At 40.7% G+C, this 25,457-nt stretch overlaps 1 protein-coding gene across 2 annotated transcripts; it reads left to right on the top strand.

Moving 5' to 3' along the window:
- The first annotated feature begins 395 nt into the window (after positions 1–395).
- On the top strand, positions 396–15,701 carry LOC104147991 (riboflavin-binding protein). Of its 2 annotated transcripts, none has more exons than XM_068953002.1 (6): positions 396–485; positions 1,710–1,866; positions 2,871–2,970; positions 4,139–4,267; positions 9,887–9,998; positions 15,343–15,701. In XM_068953002.1, exons 2-6 carry the CDS (start codon positions 1,728–1,730, stop codon positions 15,577–15,579), a joined length of 717 nt encoding a protein of 238 aa, XP_068809103.1. In that variant the 5' UTR covers positions 396–485; positions 1,710–1,727; the 3' UTR covers positions 15,580–15,701. The 2 variants fall into 2 exon arrangements, with proteins under 2 accessions (XP_068809103.1, XP_009679255.2); XM_009680960.2 differs by having other exon boundaries at positions 425–572.
- The last annotated feature ends 9,756 nt before the right edge of the window (positions 15,702–25,457 follow it).

Raw genomic sequence — 25,457 nt, 5'->3', positions numbered from 1 at the left:
TTTAAAAGGGATCTTTTGATCTAAGAGCCAAGATCTGGGAATCGGGAGACGTGGATTCTCTTCCAGGAGCTGCAATAAATTTAGCATGTAACAAAAGGCAAGCCGTCGTACCTATAGTCAAAATTAGGCCGGTTAGGCTGAAATATGATGTGCTGTTTTTAACATCTCTCATTCAGTCCTAACCTGTGCTGAGAGCCCCATGACACTTGCAAAAATGAAACTAAGAATTAATAATAACAGGAATCATTGATAAATTTGGCAGGGGGGAGAGTTGTATTTGGTAGAGGAGGGCTGCTTTTTTTTTTTTTTTTTTAATTCTAACCTATGTTTGTACTTTCCTGTTTACCTTGTCCACATTTGCAATCTATAAAAGGGCATTATGTGCTGGTCATCACATCTGCTTTTGAGCTAAATCTATGTTAGCATTCCAAAAGGCCAAGGAACTCTTCCAGGGCAAACAACTGCTGAAGCACTGCTGCCAGATGGTATGTATATAAAGGGGGAAATGAGAAAAGCAATTTACTGTGTCCCTGTTCCAGGGAGAAGTATCACCCAGAAGGACAGCAAACGAGGTGAGAAATTAGTGAGAAAATGTATAGTTTTCTTCTTCTGTAACTTGTTGTTTCCTTTATATCTGAAAAGGCTAGGTATGTAGTCCTTATTCAGGCAAAATTCTGGCAAAAGATAACTGGAGTATTTAACTAAAGAATGAAGTGTTAAATTGATAACATGTATAAAGAAGCATGCTTTGATTTATGTAGCAGGTTTTAGATTTATCTATATAACTCACTAATATGTAGTCTGCATTTGGAGGAATTTTGGCCTCCCAGACAAGACATTCGTATCTTGCATTTTTGACTGAGCTCTACAGAAGAGGTGGAAAATAATCGACCAGATTCTGAAGTATAAATTAGCCAAGCCTCACTGAAGGCAAGTTATCTACTTAATTTATCTAGTTCAGGTGCTGACCACTATTTTACAGTCCACTATTAGCTCACTTGTAGCTGTATTAAATGCATGGTTGCCCCGCATGGAAAAGAACTCTGCAGCTTTTAGAACTAATCAGTCTTTCCTTCAAACCTCATGAAGCAGCCTCTTGGAAGGGTTCAAAGATAAATTCAGGTCAGCGTAAGAAATTTGAAATTTTGAAATCATTTTCTTAAAGAGTTAACTCAATTTTACTACCCATTCTTAATCTATTACTTTAAGGCTTTGCTGTTAGATATATATCTCTAAGTGGAACGTCATGGAAAAGAAATGTATGCACAATGGAAGCAAGAGCGTTCACTCACTGATGCTACTTTTGAAGGAACTGCACAGACAAGCCACAGAAAATCTCTGTTCAGTGGGCAGTGGTAATAAAAATAACACATGAGGAAGAGCAGAAGTCATAAAGAACGGAAAATAACACTGAAAATTATAACATCTTTTCAGAAACAGCATGAACTAATGCTTTTACCACCGGCTGCCGAAGCTCAAAAATATGTAGCAGAAATATGTGTGTTCAGACACGAGCAATGAGAAAAGGGATATTAACACACAAAGGGATGTATGTGTTAATATTTATACGTGCATCTTTGCCGAGCGTATTTTGCTTGAGTATTTGTTGTTGTGTATTGTTTTTTTTTTTAAAGCAGCCCTTCCTTTAAGCTCATGACATTTCCTAGAAATAATGGGTATAAATTAAATAAAGTCTTCTCGCCGTACAGGGAAAGCATTGACCAACAATGTTGAGGTTTGCTGTCACCCTCTTTGCCGTCATAACATCATCTACCTGCAAAAAGTACAGCTGTCTGGAAGGGGAAACTCACAAACTGAAGCCAAGTCCTGAGCCAAACATGCAGGAATGCACTCTGTATTCTGGATGTAAGAGTGACTTAATATTTGTCTCAAAATACAGCTTTGTATTCATTAATTGTCCTGGCAGTCCCGTTAATTTCTTGAAAATATAGAAGATGCAGTAGCAGTTGCATTTGAAAAGCTTCCCTCATTGGCATTTTGCTGCATTCAAGTCAAGAGTCAGATTCTGCTTCTTATGAAGCCAATTACAAAACTCCCGTTGGCTTTATTTATCATCTTTTAAAAATTCTGAGGCGGGTTTATCTTTCTTTAACTCCTACTTAAATAAGTTTACAGCAAAGATGAATTTGGCCTATTTTGATTAAGTATAAACATATTTCACAGAATCACAGAATCACAGAATCGTTTAGGTTGGAAGGGACCTCTGGAGATCATCTAGTCCAACCTCCCTGTTCAAGCAGGGTCACCTAGAGCATATTGCCCAGGATCACATCCAGACGGGTTTTGAATATCTCCAGCGAAGGAGACTCCACCACCTCTCTGGGCAAATATATTTCAAAATATATTTCAAATATATATTTCCCTCTTGATTGTACTAGTGAATTAGCTATTGTCCCTATTACATACGTGGCCTTATTAAACACAGCGCTGTTTAATTAACTGTAGCAGACACCAATTGGAAAAGGTTAACATCAAAATTCCAAAACGAGCCAAGTATAGCAGGTATATTTATTACATTTTTTTAATTCTCCTGTTGTGCTTGATAGCTTTCACAATTAATACCCCTCCTTATATAACACTCGCCTAAACACTACTGTACCGCTCAGGGGGGAGGGGAGGGAGCTGTACTTCTCTACAAAGAAATATTGATGCCAGTTCATCTCACTTAGCATTTACACTGCTACTTCCAAAGCCAAAAATGTAAGAGCTTGGGTAGTTCTTCTAGTTACTCCCAGGAGACTTTGTATTTATAGCTATGGGCGAAAAAAGATTCACCTTAAATTTTTAGTCTTCCAAATACAGCGTTAAAGAAAATCCTTATTGTAAGATCTTTGTTTCATTCCTAACAGCTTCCTGTTGCTATGCAAACTTCACAGAGCAATTGGCTCATTCCCCAGTAATTAAAATAAACAAGAGCTACTGGAACAGATGTGGGCAGCTCAGTAAATCGTAAGTCAGCTTTGATGTTGTCTATGTCCTGGTTCAATACAGCTTTGCTATAGCAGCCACACAGCTAGCGTTAACTCCTCCTGCCGTTGCTGATGGAAAGTCACTAGGTTGCCCTAGAGAGGATGGATGCCACTGAGCCTAGTTCCCATCATGTTTTCTCTTCACCAGACCAAAGTCCCGCTCTTCCTTTTCTCCTCTTACAAAAGTCCATGAATCCTTAGGTACTCCTTGTGCAGTGTGATTTATGCCACTTTATCAAGAAAGGGTTATGCTTTTTAAAGTTATCTTTCATTTTGGAACCAGACTTGTCTGTTCTTCGGAAATCTGGCAATGCAAAGTAGTCATAAACCCCGTAGGTAACAACCACACTGCACCTCTGTAGCTGTGCAAAGCAGCCATCACGTACCAGTGAGCGTGACCCTTAGTTAACATGGGCAAGGCTTCTTCCCTTCTTTAGAAAGCAGACCAATTAGATGACTAAGCCCTGCAAACAAAATGCACAAAAGAGACCAGAAATGAAAATCCTGAATATTTATAAGAAATTCTTGTAGTCCTGTGGGTTTTGTAACCATGAAGAATGTCTTCATAATTAAGATTTTTAGTACCCTGTTAGATGTTAGAGCTGTGAAACATGGCAAGTTATAGAACAAAAAGAATGAAAGTACAAAACAATTAAGCAAAAACAGATGTGTGAAAGTAACAGCTATGGCCAGCCACTCCCAGAAGAGCAGCAACAGTATGTGTTTTTAAGTAACTTCAGCTGGGCTGTGGGAAAACCTAAAGATTAGAGAAACCATGAGACTATAACACAGAAAAAGTTTTGTACTATAGTTTTAAGCTACATTTTATTATTGCCTTGAGTCATTCTTGCCAGGAAAACTCAAGGCCTCAAAAGTTTATGGAAAGCTTACACAAATAGGGCTGAAATATGCATGGAAACATTTGTGCACTCTTCAGTTGCCTATGGTAATTGCACGGTCAGAGCCTGTGCACAATGCCAAAGGAATGAGTTTGGGACCTAGACACAAACAGGGTAAAAGGATGCTTTTCTAAGTTTTTTCTCCTCATCTGTAATGTTGTGTCCACATCAAAGCAGGCCTAGAAAACTTAGGCTATAACCTTGATGCTAAGAAACAGGCTTATTTGTGTCTTTTCTCACTTGCCACAGCTGTGAAGATTTCACAAAGAAAATTGAGTGCTTCTACCGGTGTTCTCCACATGCTGCTTATTGGATCCGTCCCAACTACACTGCTGCTATTCGGTCTGTTCCACTGTGCCAAAGCTTCTGTGACGACTGGTAGGTTCCACTTTTTATCAAAGTATTTCAATTTAGCTCTAATACACTGGTATTACGCATGTGTCAGGGAACACAGGCCGTGAAGCCCAGAGCTCCCAAGCAAGCGGTAGCAAGATTCGGTAGTGCTGCATCACCTTTATTTACTTTTCACTTGTTTTTCTTGTTTATTTTTTGTTTGCTGCCTCTCCTTTTTCTTCTGTTAAGCTACTACCCTCAAAATAATTATGTCACAAGCTGAATGCAGGATGGAGCCTGTCTCTGTCATAGTTTAGGGACTCAAGGACAGCACAGCCCTGCTCTCAGTGAGGAAGCTGCACAGGGGCATCCGAACTGCATGTGACAGAGGAGCTCACGCCACGTTGTCAGGCACTAACAGCAGTGGGGGCCTGCCCGCCCCTCGATAAATCTATGTCTGGAGTTACAAAATGCAGATTATGCACTTGGCATTTTAATTCTAACTACTTGTTCATGATATATTTCTTTTATCCCTCTATGTATGAAATGCACCATGAAATCATGAAAGCAGCCATCTTCCCTATGGTTTTAAATTAATGTATGTAACAAATTAGGTTCATTTTTTACCCTTGGCCTTTTGTCTTTGTTTCCAGCATCCCTCTCTGCTAAAACTAAGTCTCTCGGGAAACTTTCAGCCCACTAATGCTAATAATAATAATAATCAGCAAGCGTAACAGCATTTCATTTTATTTCCCAAAATAGAGGGTCAGGGACTCATATTTATTTTTCAGTGCAAGACATGTCGTTGGACAGCCCAGCACCCATCTGGCTTTAATCTTCAGGTAGAAGCATTATACTGAGGTGGGGTGCTGAGATTTTTTTCAGTGATCCATGTCTAGTGTACATCTCTCCCTCCAAGACTGTTAAGAGATGTTAGATCTTAAATAAACTCATCCCTGCATATATAAAACCCAGCACCACATTAACGTTGTCTTTTAGGTTTGTGCCTAGTAACCACAGTAACTTGTCCATATGGGTAAACTGGTGTGAAACGTAGTATAAACAGCACAGGCTGTGTTCACCCTATAGGATTAAAACTGCTAGCTTTCCTTGAGAATAATTAACTGTGAATGTCTGAATCCCTTAGGCTGCTTTAAAAATCATGGAAAATTGTTTTAGTACTTCTAAAAATGTTATAAAAGAGCTTTTCTTGGAAGCATAGAGTTTACAGAACACATGGCAGCGCGTGGTAAGGTTCTCTTTTGTGCGGCTCTGTACAGCGCTTTCCTAGTGCTTATGCAGCTTCACTATTATTTGACACATGGATCCATTTTCACTTTCATCGTCTCTCCAAGGGGAAAGTAATGTGTGCAGTGCAGTACTTCGGTAGGATTTGTCTTTAAATTTGTCTGCATTGCTTTGTATCAGAGAAGGAAATAAGAAACACAGCCTGCATTTGGAACGGAAGATAGTGACAAAGGCTAATATATTTATTAGCTTCCCTAGAATTTACTCTTGTGATTAATTTTATTTCTGTGTTAGGAAATTCCATGTGTCTCTGGAACAGATTTGTCACTTGCAGTCCTCCTTCCCAAATTCTTGGTAATCTTTTAAGCTGAATCCAGATTTCTGACTGCCTTGAAGATAAGTACTGAGGTCCTGAATTTTACTCAATACTCAGAACCTCAAACCTCAGAACCAAATATTACAAAATTTGAAAGGATTTGAATATTAGGGCATTGGAGTTACCAGTGGGCTTTGTATTAGGCCTAACAGGTAAAGTGATAGAATACCAATATCTAAAACAAATGTATCTCAAAATAATATGAGTAGAATCCACATCAGTCACCACATCAAAGTCATCATCAAGTGCTATATCCAATAAAAGCGTAAAGATGAAAGAAACCTGTAAATTCAGTTTCCATCCACTGAAAAGTCTTTTCACAGTGACGGATTGGTTTAAAACAGCCTCAGTATATATGAGAAATCTTATATACCCAAAATGTAAACTGTGAGTCAATATTACATCACAAAACCCTCAGTTTCCCCTGATTACTACCAGAACCTCCAGGTAAATAGCATTTTTTAACTTTTGTTATTGGGCAGTATATGCACTACAGCAGATTGAGAGCTGCTGTACAGGAAAAATAGTCCCTTTTCCGGGACTGAGAGTCTTCTGGCAGAGAATAGGCTCTACTCTAAACAAAGACCGAACAATGATCTATCGCCCCTGTTGGCGTCAAAGATGTCTTGCCTGAATCAAAAATGTAAAGAAGACCCATTACTGTGCATGCTAGTCTGTATGCCTGCCTAATGCCAACGTCAATCCCTTTTCCTCTCCCTGCTTAAGACCAGAGGCTAGAAAAGAGCTTGGACAGAATTCCCACTCTTTCTGGCAATTTAAAGTAACATTTTTTCATGTTCTATTCATTGGAGTCCCTTTAACATGCTGTAGCACTGCTACTGATGTGACCTACTTTCTCTACACGCCGTGAGTGTGCCTGCTGCACACTGTATGTCTTTGTGGCCAGAAATGTGCAGAGGATTCTGCATGAGCAGTGACTTCATTTAAAAGAAATTCATCTGACTAGCTTAGGGCCTTCCCTTTCTTCCTACTGTCTTAGGATTCCTTGCTCCCGCTAGTCCTAAAACTATTGCTTTTGAAAAAGCCTTATGCGCCAGATACTTTCTGATTCACCTGTGAAATTACCTTGTGCCATTTAAAAGGGAAAAGGCTAATTCTAGAAAATGAAAAAATAGCCTTAAAATAAAAATATCATACCAGGTGTGCATGGGCAGCTAGTATGGTAGGGGAGGATTTTTCAATAATTTCTGTTTACGTTTCTCACAGGTTTTAATTAATGTTTGTAGAAACCACTTATGGGTTTCTGACCAGCAGGCATCAGACTTCAGAAGTCATGATTTCTCATAAACTTAGCTTCGTAGGTACTTCCTAAAAGTAAAAGACTAAAGAAAAACCCATAAAAACAGATTTATGCCTTGCTACCTGCTTATATAATAAACAACAAAGTCAGGCAATGATCATAATTAGGAAACATTTCATGTGACAATCCAACAGGTAATAGTGGCTAAAAATAAAAATACTTTAACAAACATATCTATTTCAGATTCCCAAGGATGCCTAGCATAAATGCTCCAGCTCAGAATAACTTTGCAATACATATTCATAGGTTTGAAATGTATAACTGAAGGTTACACTGACTTCAGAAGAAGCAGTTCCGCCTCTCCCAGCCCCAGGCTGCTCATTCCTTCCCCTGCCCCATGCCCACCCATGTGCCAGCAGCGCTGAATGAGAGGCCACAAAGCAACCCTGGTCAGGGAAACCATCAAGCTGAAAAATACCTAGCCAAAAGAAAAAGGAAAACAAACAAACAAAAAAGCCTGCGGAAAGGGCACAACTGCTTTCAGTGGAAGTGCTATTATTAGGCAGCTCACAGTATATATTGAACTACTTTGCTGGAAAGCAATGAATTTAAGTGCATGCTTAAAGTAAAGGACATGTCTACATGGCTTGAAGAATCCAGGGTGATTGTCGAATCTGATGATGGTATGTGGAAAGTACATAGATGGTTAACTAAGAAACAGTGTGCGTTCATGCTCCTAACTGGGGTGTGCCTTTGAGCAGGTAAAGTGAATAGCATTAGAGAAAGGGCTCTTGTTGGGGAATTATTTCTATGTGTATTTCTCAGTCAGGCTATACACAGCAGCTAACAAACAACAAACCAAGTATTCGTATAGTCCCTAATTCAGTCATGGCACAAACTGGCAGGACCTGCCTATTAGTGTCATATTATGTTAATTTACCAATTTGCAGCCTGTATTTCCAGCAGACCCCCAAGCTCTGGCAGCAGATTCATGGATGAACACATATGAGAATAGCCGCCTCTTCCGCTCCAAACCTGTTTGGTCTGACTATTCTTTATCTGGTATTACTCTTTCTCCTGCTGCTCATTCTGTCCTTACCCTGCCACCAAGAGGAAGAGACAGAAAAAAACTGGAGTTTTTTTGGAAAGAAAGCAACTTGACTTGTGGCCATTACAATATGCAGGATTTTGTTTTCTAGTGTTCTGGTCACTGTGTCAAAGAGCAGCTTTGAAAAGCTAAGCTTTTGCAACGTAGGTGTTTAATAAGTCACTGAGTCACAACTGAGCTTTTCGTCTGGTCAGTCCTTCAGCATAAATCTTGACTTTTGAAAACTGATTTCAATGGGAAAACAAGAGGCAGGAACATTTTAATCCTATTCTTTAACTTCTGTGCCTTGCACTGCAAACATGTTTAAAAACACTTTAGCCACCCCTGCAACAAAAAGTACTAAAGGTCATTTTCAAATGTGCCTGTACTGGTCTAAGCACTTGTAATTAGTACTTGTCCTGGTGCAGGCTGTGGCTTAATTCTCCAAGCACTATACAGTAAAGACGGTCTGGAGCAAAAAAAGCTCAGAACATGTGAATGTTTTCCAGATGGGCATGTTCCTACCTTTCTACATGTACACATGTCCTGCAATGTCTAGTTCCCATAGTTATGTGAATACATGCTAACCTCGTCTTTCACTTAAAAACGTGAGTTCTGCAGCCCTCATGATTTCAAAGCAGTGTTGGAAACATGACCCTGAAGATTAAAAAAGGTGTAGAAAAAAGATATCCAAATGCATTAGTTTTAAATGTCATATTGAGATAGTCTTACTTTTTGAAGGCTGTGGCTCACGGCTTTTGGCATTCGTTATTTACTGGTGTGAATGGTCTGCCTGCAGCCATTGAGACTAAATTAAAGATGTTAACTGATTTGCAGGAAGCAATCCTTAAGGAAGGTAAAAGCCAAAACATAGAACATATAAAGAAGTGGAAGGAAGGAAATGATCTAGGATAATGTAAGTGATGTGATGTCTCATTACATAGATCAGCCAGTTGCACACCTTACTGGATCTAGCCTATTTCCAGGCTTTTCTTTACTTCATCACTTAAAAATCACTCAAAATGTAAACATTTTGGACTCTATACCCTCTATGACCCTTAACTTTCCTCCTTCACTTCCAGCTTAACTTCTCTGAAAGTATGATTCTAGGGCTGACACCCTGTTAGTTTATATGATATTCTGCTTATGGGTTTTCCATATTTCAATGAACATTCCTCACAGCAATCCCCTGCCCAGGAGTTATCATTCTCCCTTTCCCATCTTAATTCACAAATACATACACTCCCACCACCTCCCTCACAGGACAGTTCCCTCTTAGGGTGCCTGCCCCATGTCACAGTGCTGACCATCAGCATTCCTAAAGCTCCCTCCCACACAAGAAATACTTCTTCCACTCAGTAACATCAGCAAGTGTAACCAAGCAGAAAACATTGCATCAGTGAGAGTTGCTCCTGAGAACATAAGCCCTTTACATAAATCTGTGAATATCAAATGCACTGGGTGCATTGTTTAGTTTTCATTGGGATTTAGGTCTTCCTGACCAGTCCAGAGTTTACGTACATGTAAAGCTAAGATAATGTGCACATCTCTTGAAGGTCAGTCGCTCAGCTGTGCTGTGGGATCATTCCGCATTACTAGCATAGCTCACGTAAATGTTCTGAGTTGAATCTCTATAACCCCTTGAAAAACAGTGAGAGATTAACTTCTTCTTCCACAATAATCTCTATGAAGGTATGAAGCCTGCAAAGATGATTCCATATGTGTTCATAACTGGTTGACGGACTGGGAATGGGATGAAAGTGGAGTAAACCACTGTAAGAATAAATGCATCCCGTACAGTGAGGTAAGAAAACCCGGTCATTCAGGTGCAGAAAAATATGGCATTAAAAAATTCAGGTTTTTTGCTTGAATATGTGGGTGTAAAATGCAATAGGTAGATTAGTTTTACTTCAGCAATTTCAAGCTATACCTACACTAGATTTTTTTTAAATATAAATTTTAAAACATTTATATTTATATAGCTCTCTCTCTCTCTCTCTCTAAATATATAAATACACATTTAGTTCATCACCATTCATACTATTTGGGAAACAAAAGCAGAAGTCCAGTGACAAGGTTCAAGCAGCACCGGTATTTTAAACACACTGGGGTTTAGGCAGTAAAAGATAAATGAACTTTGTTCATACAACAGAAAGAGACACTGAGTTACATTTTACAAAGTTCCTTACACGACGTAGGGCTTTACATGCCTCTCTCTTTTGAAATTGGGATGTACATTCCCAAATCACTAAGGTTTTCTTACCTATTAGGCATTCCATGCCCTTCTCTCTATTTTACACTGTTATATTCAAGTCCTCCATCCTCCAAATCCCTCTCAAATTCCTTACATTCTTCTAATTGTCTCCCTTTTATTCTCCATATACCTATGATATCTCTGCAGCATGTTCTCCGTTGTGTCTGCCAAGGGCTAGACAGAGCTAACTTTGTTCTATTTAGCCTGCTCTGGTGGTTAAAGAGCAGCACTGACAAGCTTTCTGGGAGCACAGCCCATCATTCTGAGAAAGTTTAGGCATTGGGATAACTAATTTTATGAACAAAAGTGTATGAAATGAGGACTGACGAGATTTCTAGGAACAAAATTGCCTGGAATTGTCTGATCCACAGACCTTTTAAGTGTCAGGCAGGAGTTTTTCTTTTGATGTACTTAAGTTTAGGATCAGGGCAAGTTTATACAGCTGGAGACTGCTATACTTATTTGCATATTATTAAGAGTTGAGCTTCACTGAGCACGTGCAAACTGTTCAAAACAAAGAACTGAACAGGCCTAATGTGTACTGGTTAAGGACTGGTGATAGGGCTTGCGGAGATCCGAGATTCATTGGTTTGAATGCAGTTCAAGTTCTCGTACTTGCAGAAGTCATTTCAGAAACTGATATAAGTGGAAGTCACAGTCAAGTTAGTGCAGGATTGGTGCCTGCCTTACAAAATTACTAATCAGCAGGCTTAAGAAGGTGGCCAAAAAACAAGTGGCTGCGGAAACTAACAGCTGAGTTTCCAGATGTGCTAACTCATCAGTAGCTCCAGCTGAAGTGACAGTCAAATGATAACCTCCACAAATAATCTCCAGTCCCTGTTCAAGCTGTCCCTGGCTCAGAGATAGAAGGTTTCAACCTTGAATTCATTTGTACTTACTTTTTAAAGAAAATATACCATCTGAAGGGAAATACATGCAGCAAATCCAGAAGTCTTATCACTTGAAGCCAGGCGCAGCCATTTCTAAACTAAACATGGGACCACACCCTAAACCGCCCATGTTTTTCACCAAAAATAAGCTTGTATGACGAGTAAAGAGGATGTTCCTTCAGGGTCTCTGCTACTCTACACCAGTGTTCAAGCAATAGCCATTTATTTGCAGGCAAAATCCACGAGACGTCTTTAATATGTCCTAACGTGGATATATTAACTGATATGGAGCAATTAACTGACAACATTAGCTTAATAACGGCTAGTTTGTGGGGGTTTTTTATGTTGAATGTCTTTTAAGTGATAAATAAATATTATAAATTCTAGAATTTGTTTCAGTCAAGAACAGCTCTAAAAGTCAAGTAACTTTCTCAGTTACTTGAATTATTTTGGCTGTTCAGACTTGGTCTGCAGATCACAGGAAATGAAGACCTTTCAGTAAGCTGGAAATGTCCCATGAAGAGATCTTTATATGGCCTTTCAACAATTCAGCCTCAGATTGACTCATGAACTGTAAGGTTATTGGGTAGGTAACTTGGGTAGGTAATTTGTATTTTTTGCCTGACGGTTTCAGATTAGATGTTTCAGGAGAAGTGTCAGGCTCCTTATTCTACTCAGATAAGCCTCCTCCTCTGTTCAGAACTACTGTTAACATGTACAGCACTGTTGTCTCCTTCTTCTCCACCATGCTGACAGTCAGTAGCAGCTGACTGTTTTATACAACTATCCCATCATTCTTTACTCCTCATAACCCACAGTCTTAACCCATTTTATGTACTAGCTAAATATGTGTTTGTAGACATGTAGACCTGTCATTAGAGAACAAGAGAAGTGATCAAACTAAAGAAATTAATATATAATAGCTATATAGAAAAACAAATGCAAGTAAAAAACATCAGGGAGATACAGTGAACAAGAGAAAATGTGCATCATACTAAGACTAATTAAAATGAGAAATAAAAGGAACTGGGCCTCCACGGCTATCCATGATGGTCATCTACAACTGCGTAAACAGGTAGCACTGCTGGCAGGACTCAACAGAGCTGTGATGTGAACAAGTAAAGACTACCCAGAAAGCGTTCAGTCATCCTTCTGCATTATCTGAAGCATGACCTAGACCTAGCACTTAGCAGTGCTAATTATAGGCATTACAGCACTTTTGGAAACCCTCCAAGTGTATTACACACCTTGTACAGATGTAAATGATGACACAAAGTGCAAGGCCATTCTTTTCAGTCAAAGTTTCTGCTAGCTAGAAATACCCAATCTTAATTTTTCCTTCTTCTTTTCTACATTAAACAGTAACAAAATTAAAAAGCTAATAGCCTAACCCAAAAGTAGTCTGCCTGTTTCCATTGTAATGGTCAGGAACACACAGATTTTCTCCCCTAACAATCAAAAAAAAACCACACGCACCATGTGAAAATGAAATGGTAATACAAACCCTGGGCTCATTTGGTTTGACTGAACTCATGAGAGGAAAGTTACTATCATCCAAAAGGCAAAAAAGGTTCTCCAATGTCAGAGCATTGTAGTCAGATGCTTTCTTTCTTTAGATGCTCTTAGCTCATATGGAGGAGCAATCAGCAGCTCCACATTTGATATATGCAAGTGGTTGTAAGGAGTATTTGGAACAAATATTAAATATTAAGAATGTTCACTGGATCATAGCCAGTTTTAGCCTAATTTGGTCTGTCTTAAATTTTACGAGGCACACTCTATCATTGTTTTCCCAGCAGAGCACTCCCCGAGTCATGTTAGTGCACAGATTAGCACGTTGTCCAAGAAGCTGGGGAATTAGAAGCCTTTGCAGTAATTTAGGGACAGGTTTGTTAAGTGGGCTGTGGGCAGTGTTTGTTTGCCGCAGCATTCTGGCTGCACTCTGCAGAGTTATTAGCAGGAAGGTCAAAATAAAATGACTGATTTAACAAATAAAAGAGCATGAATACATGTTACAGAGCCTGTAGGACATACAAACAGTCTCTTACATAAGGACCTAAGAAAACCCAGACAATTTTTAATAGTTTCTGAACTGATTAGCAGGAAGCAGATAGAAATCCAGGATCTGCACAGAAGCTGATGGATAATGGCCCTTGCTGCTTAAAAGCACAGGAATAGGGGGTAAGGCACAGCTAAGATCTGGCTGCAGTGAGAACACAAGTGGAAAACTAGATGCTCCAGCCTTCCACTTCCTGACCCTGCTGTTGCTTCCAGTGCACTAGCAGGCCTCTACACTCCTCCTCCAGCAGCTGCAGTTTCCATAGAGAGACTGGTAGGGCCAGTGTAAACTGAAAGTTATTTTACAGCCTACAAAGCCTCTGGGGCTATTTGGAATAGACTCTGAATTATTCAGAAAGGATAGATTTCTAAGTCAAAAGAAACGATTATGATCTCATCTCATCTGCCCGCCTGCACAGTCCAGGTCAGCGCTGCTTTGCCTGCAGGGAGACGAGGAGACATCAAGTAATGAGGAGAGCTCGCTGGGTGGAGCAGAAGAAGCTGCAGGACTACCAATGCCCAGTCCCGCTTCCACACAGTAGACTTACATTTGCAATCATTCATTTTTTGCACTCACAGCACCTTTCCTGCAGAAATCTCCCAACCATAAAAAAGGGCACATCCTCCAAGGTTATGTGATGACAGCATCGAGTCAGATCTTTATATATGCTGGTGACAGTAGTAACCCAGTACACTATCCAGAAATGACAGCACCTAAGAGAAATGCGTGATTAAAGAATCAATGTCACGCGCAAAGACTATCTCGTACTATCACAGATCAAACACAGCTTCCTTCAGAGACATGTTGGTGACATGGGCAAGGTGGCAAAGTGAATCAGTGACACAGTAATGGAGCCCAGCAGTCCCACTGCCTGGTCCTGCTTCACTCATTAACAACGCTCCCTCTCCTTAATTCACAAGGCTTCCTCTCCAGCCATCACCCCACTCCCACCTTTGTTCTGGGAGTATCTAAAGTCTCCTTTATTGAAATAGAAAAGACTGAACTTCAACCACAAACACATGGGAGAAGTGCAAGCAAAATAACATGTATATCCAGGCCATTCTGCAGCTGGACGTGGTAACTCCTAAGCTAAGACTCTTCAGGCAAACTCAGGCTGGGAGGGCAGGAGGTTGCCATGATGTACACTTGGCAAGCAGGATATTTCTTGGTTGCATGGTCATACTGGAGCTATGACAGATAGGCCTTAAAAAATGATGTAGTGTAACGAATCGGACAGATTCACTTGCACAGAGTGCAGGAAGCTGCAGTTTACATTTTCTTGAGCCAGAAAGCTCTGTACACCACCAGACACAGCACTTCGGAGGCAGGCTGGGGGATCAGGGTTGTCTGCCTTCTTTTCTTCAAGCAGTTTCTGAGCTCTGTCGCTCTTCTTCATCCGTGAGGTTCTGCCCAGTCATGACGTACATTGCAGCAGGCACAGTGAGATCCCAGGGAGCTGCGAATCCACTGGGCTCTCTCTAGCCTGTATATAAAAAGATTCCAGTTTTCAAAACAGTCAGTCTGGCACTTTCAGCAGTCCTCAAATCCCAAGACATGTCAGAGTGTCCTGACATGCTACAAGCTGTACATGTCTCGCACACAGCGTTAGTTTGTCAGACCCAGAAAGCTGGCTGGGCTGTCAGGCCCAGGTGGAAACAAAGGCCTGGGCCATTCATCACTTTGCACTTTGTTTAATGACATGCCCGGGCACTAGGCAAATATCTTTGCCAACGGTGTGACTGCTTAACATTTTAAGGTCTCTCAGAAGTGATGAGGCATGGCACGTAGCAAGAGAGTGTTTGGATGACTGCAGATGGATTTTTTTAATATACATAACTTAGTACCGATTTTAAAAAAATTGATAAATGTTAACCAATCTAATATAAATTAATTTTTACTCAGTTCTTTTTAAATGTAATTGCTGCACTTTTTATTTGACACCCAGATGTATGTAAATGGGACCGACATGTGCCAGAGTATGTGGGGGGAGTCATTTAAGGTGAGCGAATCCTCCTGCCTCTGCTTGCAAATGAACAAGAAGGACATGATGGCAATCAAGTATCTCCTCTCCGAAAGCTCAGAGGAAAGCTCCAGTGTGAGCAGCAGTGAGGAGCGTGCCTGCCAAAAGAAACTCCTGAAGTTTGAGAAATTAAAGGAAGAGGAAGGGGGAGAGACAAGATGAATGTTGGTGGATGTGTGTCAGGAGGAGAGAAATCATTGTGTAGGCTGGGCTCAGGGCATCATGCCAGCCTGCCTTATCCCTTATTTCTGATAATGTAATAAATCAATGGTTGGGCATACTAATCTTTCTCTGATTTTTTTGCATCTGCATCATAAAACTCCCTAACAGGTTAGCACAGGTGTAATCTTGTGACTTGACGTGAACAGCTAGAAGCGTGGAAGTAACATTTAGGGCTTGGCTTTCAAAGATGAGAGGCACAGGCAGCTCCCACTGACTTAGGGTGGAACAGTGAGAACTACAGATATCTGGAAAGCCATGCCCAGAATGCACCAGATCTTCAAAATTCGCGCAGGCACAGCTTTCCTGTCACACGTTCCTGTGTGCCAGACTCTGCTCGGATAAAGAAGAAATGCTGCAGACAGAAAGAGGTCAGCAGGGACTGGTTACTGACAATTGAAAACGTATTTATTTTGTATATCAGAAGCATACTTGCAAAATGGGGGATTGTTATATATTAGATGACTTCCTGGATCCATGTATGTATTGCCATTACATGGCATGCAGAGACTGCTGCGCTGGGCTTTCAGCTTAAACAGTATCAGCAGAAAAGTCTCCTACAATATGAATTGGAAGATTAATTTTTGAGAGTTATTAATCCCACTGAACGATTCCAAACAGAATGATCTCTGACAAATTGAAATGTTCCCTAGGGAGGACCCCAATCAGGTTTCTCCTGTCAGTAAATTCTACTTCCAAGCATCACTGTTACTGTCAAAGTAAAACCAAAATCTGCACCAGTCCCAGAGGGACTCTCCAGGTAAAGAGGAAGTGAATGTTGCTTGCACTTGCATAACCCCTCTGACATCCCTGGAAATCAGACAGGCCGCTTTGTACCGCCTTTCACAGTGGCATCACCTGGGCAATTAATGGGAATGATTTAATTTGGGGAGGCCAGATTATCAAATGATGAAACTCAGCACCTCAGTGCTTCCTATGGAGTTAGGCACCTCACAACATTTAAGGATCTTGACCACAGTTAAAACAATGACTTTGCACATCCTGTTAAACTAGGAGAATGTTAAAAATCCAGCACGCTGTCTTCACTGGGATGTTTATTTTTGAGGTTTCACGCAGCTGTGATAGTGATGCTAGACCCATTAGGTCATGCTCTGCTTCCCACCAGTTGCTTAGTATCTTTAACAATGGAATAATTCCTACCAGCACTGAATTGTTTTTAGCATGATATTTTGTCACATCTGTATTTTGTGCTTACTCAATTTGTCGGTTCTACTGTTTTAACAGAAAGAACAAGATTTTGGCCTTTTGTTAAGCCCTGCTAGTCCTTCTTCCCCTATTTCACTAAACTCTGTTCTTTCCTGTCCTGCTTGACTGAAGGAGCACCTAAATCGGAGCAGAAATTTCTTTGCTTTTTATGCTGTCTTCAAAATTCAAGAATTAATCTTCCCCTTCCACTACCGTAAAACCAGCTTTGTTCATGTCCCCGTTGCCAAAGATTTCCTTCATGTTCTTAGGTAAATTTAGCACAATTGTCTCTGTCTGTGTCTCTGCTCTCTTTCTTCCCATCCCGTTATTCCCTTTGCTGTGAGAAAATAACCCTTGAAAACATTCTCAATAAACAGTTCCTTCACCCTTAGTTTCAGGATCACCCATGACACAGGTAATGCATGTTCCTGAATGCACTGGATCCTACAGCAGCTAAGGGACCAAGACGTTTAGCTCCTGTTCATGACTTTTACCACTGATTCATGATGTACGCTGGGCAAATCATTTAGCTTTTCTGTGATCCCACTTGGAAAATAAATAATACCTAGTTTGCATGGTTCACATAACGTAAGGGACCTTTAGATCACCTAGTCAAACCTCTTGTACAACACAAGCACTATAATTTTGCCCAGAGCCTCCTCTACCTCACAGAAAGGTCAAGGATGTATCAGAACAAGAGTCTTGTCTCCAGCAGTCAGCATGAATAACAGTGGTTAGCTGACTAGGCAATAGAGAGAAGAGTTCAAACATGAATGATACCCTGACTTCTCAGGCCCCAACAGTTCTCAGACTGGAAGACTTCCTGAGCCAGATGTGGCATTCACCTAATAACCCTTGACAGATTTCTCTTTTAGTTCTTGTCCAGTCTCCCTCTAATTCATGTAAAATTTCAGCATCCACAACATCCTGTAGCAGTGACTTCCACAGGAATACTACCCACTGAGTGAAGATCCATCTCCTTGTATTGAGATTAATGGCTTAATTTATTGTCCCTAGTTTGTCTACTGAAACAGAGTGAACTTTTGGTCCCTACCCCTTATTACCAGGACACTCATAATTTTACTGTATTTCCTCTAAGCCAAAAGGTCAAGATACACGCAGGTGTTCCTAGCATAGAAGCTGTTCCAGACCTTTTGGTCATTCCTGGATTGATCCAGATATGTCTTATTCAAATAAAAGTTATCTTCCAAAAAAAGGTTCAGTCTTGATTTAAAACTTCAAATAATGGAGAACTGGCTAATGCTCTTGACAGTTTGTTTCCTCAGTGTTAAAGATTATCCCTAATTTAACATTTGTTTTGCTTCAGCTTTCAACCACGTTTCAGCTAAATCCTTCTGTACTAAAGAGTTCTTTAGTATTCAGTGCTGTTTTCCTGCTCACTAGCATAGATATGTAATCAAATTGCTTCTCGGTTTTCATTTTGAACAGCTCCCTCTATTTTGTTTATGTCTGTCATTACAAGACATTTCCTCTCCCTTCAAATCATATTTGTGGTTCTTCTCTGTGCCTTTTCCAATTGATAACATCCTCCCTAAATTGTACACACCAAAACCATGCTCCATGTCAGCTTTAGAGGTGACATACAGAGGACCACATCCCTTCACCTGCACATACCTCTCCCAGACTGGACTGCCCATTTCTATAATAGCATCATTCTGTTTCTTTGCATGCCTTCAGTGTCAGTGTATTAGATTCCTAAATCCTTCTTGACTTTATTCTGTTCCAGGATACAGCTCCTTGGTCACAGAATTGTGAACAATGATCTTAGCTCTCAGGTTTATTGATTTGAACTTGGCTATCCTGAAAATCTTCATTTGCGTGGACCAGCCTTCCCAAGGCGCTGTTTGCTCTGTCTAGCTGCTTTGTACTCATGGTAATTTACCTCCTAGACAATCTTTGTGTCATTCAGAAATGTTATTAGTGGTGCTTTTACATTTACAAACTGGCTGGGATAACTTAGATAAAGCAAAACCAAAAATAACACAAATCACTAAAAATCAGACTACAAAAACATGCAGTGAAGGTGAACCAGGGAAAAGAAAGATCAAAGGTACCGATGACTGCAGACATCCCCGGCTAATGCTGACCTGGTTTGCTAAGTGCCTGCTATGCATCACAGCAGAAAAGCACGTGCCTTGCTTCTGCACCACACTAGCCCGGACAAATGCAGTATGTAGTCCAGATAATTGAAGTCCAAATTATTTTCTCAGGCATAAAGCACTGTGAGTTCACTATGCTTTTAGCTTGCTCTTGTAAATAACAGCAGGCTAATGTTAAACCCCCCACAATCCTGGAAGAACTGCTGCTACTGAATGATGATTTCCCATTGCTCACTATCTTTTCAGCTCTGTAAATAAGTCATTTTTAACCATTTGACATGCATATTTAATGATACTGGACTCAGCTAAGATCTTAATCAAAATGCCACAATGGTAGGTCAAATGCTTTGGGAAACGTGTAATATTTACCCTAACCTGTAGGATCTGTAGACTTACAACTCTTATCAAGAAATTAATTTGGATTTCTCAACAAGACAATGTTGATAAAAGTAAAATTGTTGCCAATTATTGACTCCTTTACTGCCTCGCTTAGTATCAGTTTTTGTACTGTGTTGCTCTGGACTCATGTCATGTTAACCATAATACCGCTAGCTGGGTCATCCTGCTTGCTCTGTATTTTTTTCCCCCCCCTTAAATATTGGCACAATACTATCAGTTTTCTGGAATTTCACTGAAATGCCAGGATTTATTACAAATGAGATCTCTTTAGACAGTTCAGTTACAGCTCTTCAGTCTATGTTACTTGAGCCTGCTGCTTTAAAAATGTTACATATGGTCATCAACCTCATTTTTAATTACTTGCAAACTGAAAAGGACTTCTTCATCCTTCTGTGATACAAATATTTCATCTTGCATATATTTCAATACTAAGCATTATTAACAAAACTTGCCCTCTGCATCTTGTGCCACTGTAAGGCTTTCTTGGTCATGTTATTCAATCGTTTTCACCTTCAGTTTAGTCACACCAGTCATGATTTCCTCTAGTATTTTTAGAGTCCATAGGCTACTTTTATATTTCGTAATTCTCCATTAATATTGATTGCAATATAGTTTTCTTTTCAAAAAATAGCAGACACCAATAATGTCATTTTCAACTTCTACTGCATTTTTCATGTGCAGCTTTCACTCAGAATATTTTATAAATATTAATTAATCTCCAAAAAATACCTAAGAGGAAGATAAGTAGTGAGAAGCAAACCGAGCCACTGAGAGCGTGTCAGTGAAAGACTTATCGTATAACTGTAGGTATTGCACAACTGTGACTAGCGTGGACAAGTTCTGCTTCAGAACCTCATTTCCTGCAAATAAAGTTGTGCTTTGTAAGGTGAGCACTGGATAGAAGTTATTATCTAAAAATGATTTTTTATGAAATAAAATATTGCAAAAACTTTAGCATTCCAAAAAACAGTAGAACAAATTACTAAACAATGAATTTCCAAGCCCTTTGAAAGATAATGAAAAGATAAAAATATTCATTGTTACTTTATTTAAGATAAAGAACATCAAAGCAGGCTAATTTCCATCTCTGACTGTCAACTGTTCTGCTGAAAAAGGGGAAGCTGTAGATGAGATACGGCTTTTCTAAGGGTTTTGATAACATTTGATGTGACATTCTGGTAAGCGAACTGAGAGAACCAAAGTGGAAGTAAAACCACCATAACATGGATGCACAACTGGATAAAAATATACTGAAATATTACTATGAGTAAATTGTCATTAAACTCAGACAGGTCTTTTAACAGGAATCACGGAGGGTCTGTTCTGATTCCAGTCAACACTTCTGTTCACTCAGACAATGAAGTAGACATTTTGCAAGCACTTTGTATGACAGGACTAGAATACAAATGATCTTTCAAAACTGGAGAACTAGTCCAAACCCCCAAAGATGAAATTCCATAAAGGGGCATGAAAAATACTTGCACTTAGGAAAGGTAAATGAAGGGAAAAATGTAGCCTGGAAAACACATGGCAACAGAACAACACACCAGCAAAGGAGCCGGGATTTGTAGTAGTAACCTACATTTCTTACAGCTGAAATGCCATACTGTGGAGGTTTCAGTCTTTGAGGCTTCAGTGTATGCAGAGCCCCAGATGGCCTGACTCACATTGCAAACGCACTCAGGACCTGCAGACATCCTACTAAGGGTTACTCACAGAGGTCGTCTCGCATTCCACGGAGGCGCAGCTTCTGGAATGACCCCGCTGCAAGCACAGGCTCTGGAATGCGGTGGGTATCAGGGGGAGTTTAACTCTATCCATCTTCTCGATGAAGCCAGCTCACAAACTTTGTCAATGCAAGTGCAATATTTTCTAGGAGAAAAGCGGTACATATCTAATGACCATATAAAATAAAGGGAAGACAATTAGCTGAATTCATGCATGTTTTATGGGGTTTTCCCTCCCTTTTTTCTGTTCAAAAGTTTTGCACAATTTGGAGTCTGTTTAACAATTGTCACATGCTCTGAACAGCTCAGGGGTCTGCTGTCTTTGCTATACTTTACTATCCGAGGGAATGCAGTGATTTAGATAAGAACAGTTAAGTAAAGAGTCCAAAAAGCATTAGTATTTGGATTACAATTTGAAACCTAGCCAAACTTTACTAATGCCAGGACTGAAAGTCCCACGTGCCTGAAGACTGGTAATTCTCAAGAGCAACTCATTTTTCCTATTGGCAAAAGAAGTCTTGCACCTTGGATAAGGTCACCTTAGTGAGCAAGTCTAATTCAGTGTGAAGCTGCAGGACTAGACAATATTGAAAAACAGGCCAAGTCATGCAATCAGTCATCTGCTTCAGATAAGCGTTAGGGCATAGCGAGGATCAGACTCCAACAGCCTGGCATCCTTCAACATCTCCCAGAAAAAGTTGCAGAGATCCCTCCTACTGCAAGTCAACATACAGGAGAGAAATATTTCACAGCAGAAGGGAAACTCTCTACTATACAGTTCTGCTTCCTTTAACTACTAAACGCCTAACTCTCCTGTCTCTGTTTTAATCACCAACAGCTATCAAATTTTTAGTACTCTTTTGGCCTCTTTCCTTGGAAATGCAGAGAGCCCTCTGTGGAGTTTAACTCGGTTCCCCTCTCAGACAGCTGTGATTAATTCACTGCTCAAGCTCTTGAGTTAATTCTCTCATTAGATCACTTTCCTTCTTCATGGAATGATTATTCCCACAGGAGAAATGAGAAAGACTAAAACAATATTGTGCTAGTATCTGACACACAGCATCCAGGATGTTTACTTTAAATCAAGTTGCCTGGAATTACTCCAGATCTATGGCTTAAACACAAGAATCTTCTAACCAGTGGAGAACTGCAGCCGCACATCTTGCACAACTTTCCCATTTCACTGGAATTTCTCCAAACTTCCTGCTAGGTAAGCGTACTCAGAACACGAACCTCTCCACACAAGTAGGTCAGATGACAGAATCCTTTCATTGCTGAGGCATATTTTAAGACCAAAAGAGTTTTTTTTATGTTTTGCTATTTTGTATCATACAAAAATGACTTTTCTACTTGATGCCTGGGAAGCTCAGCGCTAGTTCAAGGTGAAGCCTGCCGCACACAACACTAAAATATTGCCAGTGCTCTTGAAATCACAAGCCGTCATCTGTGTATTATTCACTGGGAGCGTCACATTCTCTCTGGAGGCTCTTATAGCTTGGACACGCTCCCCTGCTTTTGCTGCCTGTCAGATGGCTCTCCTGGATGCGGCTGGTCATTGGAGGATATCACCCCACTGAGCTGGACTCTGGCACAGTCTGCTCGGTTTTCGGTACCTTTGGGGCAATGTTTTGGGTAGCTGGGTACTTGGGAGAGTGTCTCAATACCCAGTTCAAGGACTGGTAAACATGTCTGGACTGAGAACTCTGATAACTGGCAGTTACATTAAAATCACCCTTACCTGAAGCCACAAAAAAAGTGACCATAATAAATGCACTTAGTTAATAATTTCAAAATAGACAGAAAAGTTCACAACAACTTATAAAGGGAAGGGCATGGTGGAAGGGGAAGGGCATAACATGGTACTTCAGTGGATCTTTAAAATTTCCCTGTTAACAGTTCAGCTGACGAGTGGACAGAGACATCACCACTTTGCTGATGGTGTGAAAACTTGAAGTTTTCACACAAACACCTAAATGCTGGGGCTGCCTATGCAGAAAGACTAGCTTTTGGGGTGCCTCTTGCTCTCCATCTTTGGGTTAATTCCATTTCAGATCTCTATCCTACACGCACTCACATACACATAAACATCAGGATTCATTAACCAAAGCAGGAATGAAAGTAATAGCTCCCAGGCCTGACGCACACCTGCCCAGGGACAGCATTCTCATGCTTGGCTGAAGTCTGGAGAATGTGTTAACTGACTGTGAAGCACAATGCCTTTTCCCACTGAGATGGGAAACGTTCAGACCTCGAAGGGAACCTTCTTTACCCATTGCAGATTACATTTCACATAAACATGTAAACTGACAACAGGTTTATACAGGCTTCTAATTAGAATCAGCGCCTGTGGCTTGTTAGAGGCTTCTCACTGAGAATACAGATGATAACCAGTCCCACTGGGGTGCTAATGGATTATCCACCACTGTCTCTTCGAGAAAAACCTTGAGAGTAACCAGGAAGCCTCTTCTTTTCTGTGTTGCATGGATGTGCAGAACTCCAGTAGCCTCTCTCATCTTACCCCTGCCAGGGGTCACAGACTCATCATGAAGCACGCACCACCACCCCTCCACTGGACAAGCTGTGCATCGGCACAGACAACTGATCTGCTCCATTGTCTTGTACATGGAATAGCATCCAGGGTAAATAAGACATTTGGGCAAGTGTAGGCCTTAACAGAGGGAAAGTGTCTTGGAAGCGTAACAGATGTGGCTGAGTGCACTAGTCTTCATAAACTCTTGGTGGCACTGTACTTCTGCAATCCCAGCCTCCCTGGGAGATACCTGAGTTCAAGTCCTTATGAAACTTTGGGAAACGGAACAAAAATGGTTGTATCCTGTGAGGGTTTTATCACCCTAGCCACCAAAACAAAAAGCTCTTTTCCTTTTCGGTGATGCTCTCCAGCATCAATCAAGCGCGTTAAAAAATTATGAGTAGTAACTGTAGTGGCTAACAAGAGACCAGACGAAAGACTACAGCTGAAAAGAAAGACTGCAACTGACTGTATTACTGAAAGATTCTAACAGCAGACTTAGCACAGAGGACAAGGCGCAGAGAAACACTACAATTTGGAACAGGAAGCAAAGATTACCCACCTATTGGAACTGTAGGGAAGTCTGGCCTGGCACAATTTGATTGATTCTGATGGAAAGTGGCTCCCTATCACAAAACATCCCACAGGGTTTGTCATACCTACAAATAGCCATGGCCTCAGTTTTGTGTCTCTTCTGCAAGACAGAACTTCAGCAGCCAAGGATCTCAAGGATCACTTGGGGGTACTGCTTCAATATGAAGTCAGAAGGATCCCCAAAGCTATAGGTGTAATGGACATCCTTCCACAATCATAACCCTCTTCTCAGTACAAGCCACAGAGCACTGTGGTTGCCACATGTGTGGAGAGGTCTGACTGGAGGCAGAAAAGCAAAAGCGCACTTTCAAATCGATCATTTTTCTTTTAGGTTCTTTGAGACTAAAAACCCTCTGTCTTTTTGGAGCGGAAAAAATCTACCTATGATGACAGAAAACTGCAACATCCACACACAGCAAGACACCTTTTAGATACCCATTTTTGTTGCACATTCAAGAAGCACCATTCTGTAGAGACAGCACCATCTGCAGGATTTGAGAGAGGAGCACAGATGTCTTATTCAGCTAAGAGGAATTTTTTCCAGGCAGCTGAAAAGGTTTTCCAGAGAAGCTTTTGGCCAGGGAAACCTAAGCAGCCATGGGGCTCTCTGGGATAACATAAGGAGGATGGCAGTCTTCTTGGGGCTCTGGCACAGTGCAGGGGTTCTTCAAGAGAAAGCCTGAATATCTTGTCCAGTTGCTCTCCCTGAGGAGTCTTGGTATTATGATGGCAGCACTTCTGTGCAGGCACAGGCAGTGGGACAAACGGAGGAGCAGAGGGCATGCCTTCTTTGTCACCTCTCCCATATGTCAGGCACCACTCAGCTGGCTTATTGGCAAATGTCATGGTAGGAACTTATTGAATTAAACAGAAGACATTTTAATACCTTCTTTACAATGAGCTATCATCCTCGGTGTTAGCTAACCAAAAGGTTCCACATTACACAGTGCAACTTTAAACTGCCAAATGCAGTTTTATTCTTGAAAATCTGCAGCTTGTTTTAGGAGCTGCACAATGCCATACTGGAGCACCAGCTCCATCTTGTACAGCTGCTACCTGGTTATAAAGGAAAAATGCTGAAGCACTGCCCTCTTCTGGAGACAGAACCATTCAACCACATATAATACAGTACACGACAGGCCTTCAGGGCAAAATCAAGTCTCAGCAATGCCATTCTGTGCCTGTGAATTTGGCACTATGGCGTGAAATCCTAATACTGGCCAAGTGTCTAACAGCTGACATCAG

The sequence above is a fragment of the Struthio camelus genome, chromosome 8, assembly GCF_040807025.1.
Source record: "Struthio camelus isolate bStrCam1 chromosome 8, bStrCam1.hap1, whole genome shotgun sequence".
Taxonomy (NCBI): domain Eukaryota; kingdom Metazoa; phylum Chordata; class Aves; order Struthioniformes; family Struthionidae; genus Struthio; species Struthio camelus.
The sequence above is the reverse complement of the archived record's forward strand: the minus strand, read 5'-3'. Positions and strand labels throughout refer to the sequence as shown.

Excerpts from the sequence above, each read along its gene's own strand:
- LOC104147991 (XM_068953002.1), top strand. The coding sequence starts at position 1,728 with ATGTTGAGGTTTGCTGTCACCCTCTTTGCCGTCATAACATCATCTACC. Across the intron at positions 2,971-4,138 it reads TGTGGGCAGCTCAGTAAATC|CTGTGAAGATTTCACAAAGA; the intron begins GTAAGTCAGCTT and ends CACTTGCCACAG. Across the intron at positions 9,999-15,342 it reads AATGCATCCCGTACAGTGAG|ATGTATGTAAATGGGACCGA; the intron begins GTAAGAAAACCC and ends TTTGACACCCAG.